We start from the raw sequence: 3,273 nt of genomic DNA, 5'->3' as shown, positions 1-3,273 counted from the left end.
CCAGGAGGACGAGCAGGCCAACTTTGCGGTTCGTTACCGTAATCGACGTGTGGAATGATCTCTTGATCGTACGCATTTTCCCTGGATGCTGTCGAGATGAACGATAAAAATACGAGACCTCTAGGCTTGATCAGATGTGGTCGTGACGTTCAAGGCTGCATGGAGCCGCTTCTTGTGGTCACATCCATACGAACTATCTAGCGCTGTCTGTCTCCTCGTCACGTTGTGGCGTTGCGAACCGTGATACGGGGAGTGACGGAGGAAGAGACGGAGGGCTGGGAGCCCTTGACCTTCTTCTGTCAGCAGGGCTAAAAGGACCAGAAGCGGCAGCATCGATCTCGTCCTCGTTCTCTTCCTCATCCTGGATGTCCATCAACTCATCCGGGGGCGCCATTTCCTCTATCATTCCCGGAAGAACAATCACAAGGGACCTTTCAAAGGTCTCGACATCCACGGACTGTGCTCGTGGAGTCCGTATTGGTGTTGAACCGACCGACTCGCTTTTATCCGTGCTGTATTCGGAATGCTCATTCGATAACTCCGGCGTACTCCGGTTACTATCGAACTTGAACGTGTCCTCGTCCGTCAGTTCAGACCCTGGCATCAGCGGGCTCCAATCACAAGGCAATAGTGTATCGAAGAGGTTATCCTCCTCCTCTTCTTCCGTTTTGATCTGTACCAACTCAACTCCAATGGCCGGGGGATCATCTATCGTCGATCTTACAGGTGCACGATCTGGAGATGGCGACCTCGTCGTCCTGCTCCGCTCGCCCCTTCCTGAGTTTGCGGGGCCATCTGAGAAGACGATGCTGCGTGTTCGCAGCTGCTTAACAATAGTGGCATCCATCGTACTGTCAAAGGATGTAGAATGGGCGTTGGATGGCCCCGCAACGCCTTCCTCACTAATACGCTGCCTCTTCCTTGGCCTATTCTCGTCTTCTTCGCCATCTACGTCCTCGACTCGGCGCTTGCCGCCTGCCTGGACAGTACGACCTTGAGTAGTTGCCCTTGCAGTTTTTCTGCGACTCCACCCGTGACCACGTTTTTTACGAGACTTCGGCTTGGGAGGGTTGGGGAAGGAAGTATTCGGAAGGTCTAGACCTTATGTCAGCTCAATGCTGCATTTGTGTATGGTGGTCTAACTCACCTACGCAAGGATCTTGTGAGCTTTTGCTAGAAGATCCTGAGGCCAGTGGCTGGCTATCAATGACCTCAGCTAATTAAATATTTTAATGAGGAATTTTGACGTGGAATGAGGAAGATGACTTACCATTCCTTGTACTTTCCGTTTCGACGACATGCGCAGCTTGCACAGTTTGGGTGTTAGAGGACTGGTCCTCTGTGACGGTGTTAGGTTGAAAAGCACCGGCGCTTTCCGTGCTGGTGCTGAAAGCATTGGTGCGGACGTTGGCGGAGCCTTCAGCCGCATTGTTATAGACGGCAGTGCCCTCTCTGGCCATTGATCGCAGGCGGTTTCCAGAGTGCGCAATACGCGAACGCCTTGAATGCGTTAATGTCGTCTCATTACTGACTGTCGTTTCCGTGGTTGCGGTCCGAGTGGCTGCTAGTTGCTTCCACATTGCGCGAGTGAGTACCATTGTGCTCTATTGTGAAAATGACGCGTCCGGGGGGAGGGGGGGGAGTGTTTCGAGGAACTCTTGTGTGGGGAGTGGGGGAATTGGACTGACTTGGTTGACTTTGAGAGCCACGCTCTTTATATGCTTTCACCATAGGGTCTGAGCCTCATCAAGACACATCAGTACTAATCTAACCATCTTCGTTAACCATTGTCTTCTAGGTCTCATCATCGCCTATTTTTCAAGGGCGGTTATTCCCGAGGCCACGATCGGTGAATATTGAAGGAAATGCAGTGCAATTTTTTGACGTGCATGGTCTTATTATATTTTTCTTTTCTTCTTCTTTGGGAAAGCCTCGTGCTTCCACCGATTCTATGGAGAATGGAGGGGGGATTACGGGTTGATGGGATTGGATTGTCTTTAGCTTGCATGACACTTGTTCTTTCGTAGCCGAATTGTCCAGTCTGAGCTATGCTTCTGGTCAGGAGATACTGTCGTAAGATCCGGTCCTTGAACAATACAATTGTACTTCTCCCTTCTGACCCCTCGAACGTTCTAGGATTATGGTGCCGAGGACTCGTACGGCAACTATTTGTTTTGACTTTATCTATAGATTTTTCTTTAGAAAGTACTCCCGTTTGACATTGAGGAGTCTGTCAGCAGTTTCTTGTGAACAGCGTGGGAGACCCTTGGTGCATTCTCTCGATCCAGATACTCCTCACTTATAATAAAAAAAGGAACAAGGAGCTTATACACGGACTAAGCGCAACGCTTGAGCCTCGCGTTTTGACACTCAATATACAGTGAAACCTCTCATTAAGCATTGCTCTTGGTGGACATAAAAAGTAATGCTTATTAAGAGGTTATGCTTGTTAACAAGTAAAATTCTAGTGTCTACAAGAGTAATGGTAGACCTGAAATGTCATGCTTAATGAGAGGTTATGCTTAACAAGAGTAATGCTTAATGAGAGGTTTTACTGTACTCCTTTTTTTAAATCTTGAAAAAGGAGGAACACCCACTCATTCTCTGTCTTTGACTCATATGCCTCTTTTTCTAGCTGAGCACTTTGCACCAGCAGGCGAGTAGCGATCCACTGGAAGGGGGAACTAGAGTCTGGACAGGAAAGCGGAATCAGTACAGGGAACGGCCATCGCGTTCATTCTATATTTAGAAATTCACTGTTGGTGGCTCGAAAGCGTGAGAAAAATGAACCTTGTACTGTTGACTTATACATTTTAGTACGTTGAATAGTAATGGTTAGTCGCGTGCTTTTCGCAGATGGGCCTAAGTCCCACAGCTCTTTTTTGGTTAGCTCCAACTGCCCACCCTATACTTTCACTTGCATTTTACTAAGTCAAAAATTAAGTACTTTCCCTAATAAAAATACATACTCTCCTCCCTAAACCTAATTGATCCTAATCCTAGCTCTAACACTCAAGCTTATCCCAAACTCTCCTCCTAACTTCTCACTCTGTTTATGAAAGGATTACCATGTATAGTAAAACCTCTCATTACAGTATATGACAAAAGTATTGCACAGGTGAAAAAAAATATATAACTTCCCCAAAACACAATAATATTACACTCTGTAAATTGGTACTTGTAGTCTAGCATTTTATGAATACAACACTCTATAGAGTATTAAATTCCTTTACAAAAATGAGTGAAAGCAGAGAAGAATACAAAAAAGGTCAT

At 46.7% G+C, this 3,273-nt stretch overlaps 1 protein-coding gene across 1 annotated transcript in view; it reads right to left on the bottom strand.

Annotated features, from left to right (window-relative positions):
• The window catches only part of FOMMEDRAFT_159262 (uncharacterized protein), a gene marked incomplete at both ends in the record, with an annotated part of 2,263 nt that extends 665 nt beyond the window's left edge, over positions 1–1,598 (bottom strand). Inside the window, 4 exons of the mRNA XM_007269241.1 lie at positions 23–125; positions 195–1,095; positions 1,148–1,216; positions 1,271–1,598. Of these exons, the coding sequence (XP_007269303.1) occupies positions 23–125; positions 195–1,095; positions 1,148–1,216; positions 1,271–1,598 (1,401 nt within the window). The remainder of the gene's footprint in view (positions 1–22; positions 126–194; positions 1,096–1,147; positions 1,217–1,270) is intronic.
• Between the last annotated feature and the right edge of the window lie 1,675 nt (positions 1,599–3,273).

The sequence above is a fragment of the Fomitiporia mediterranea genome, assembly GCF_000271605.1.
Source record: "Fomitiporia mediterranea MF3/22 unplaced genomic scaffold FOMMEscaffold_9, whole genome shotgun sequence".
Lineage (NCBI taxonomy): Eukaryota > Fungi > Basidiomycota > Agaricomycetes > Hymenochaetales > Hymenochaetaceae > Fomitiporia > Fomitiporia mediterranea.
This window is presented reverse-complemented; position numbering and strand designations above follow the sequence as displayed.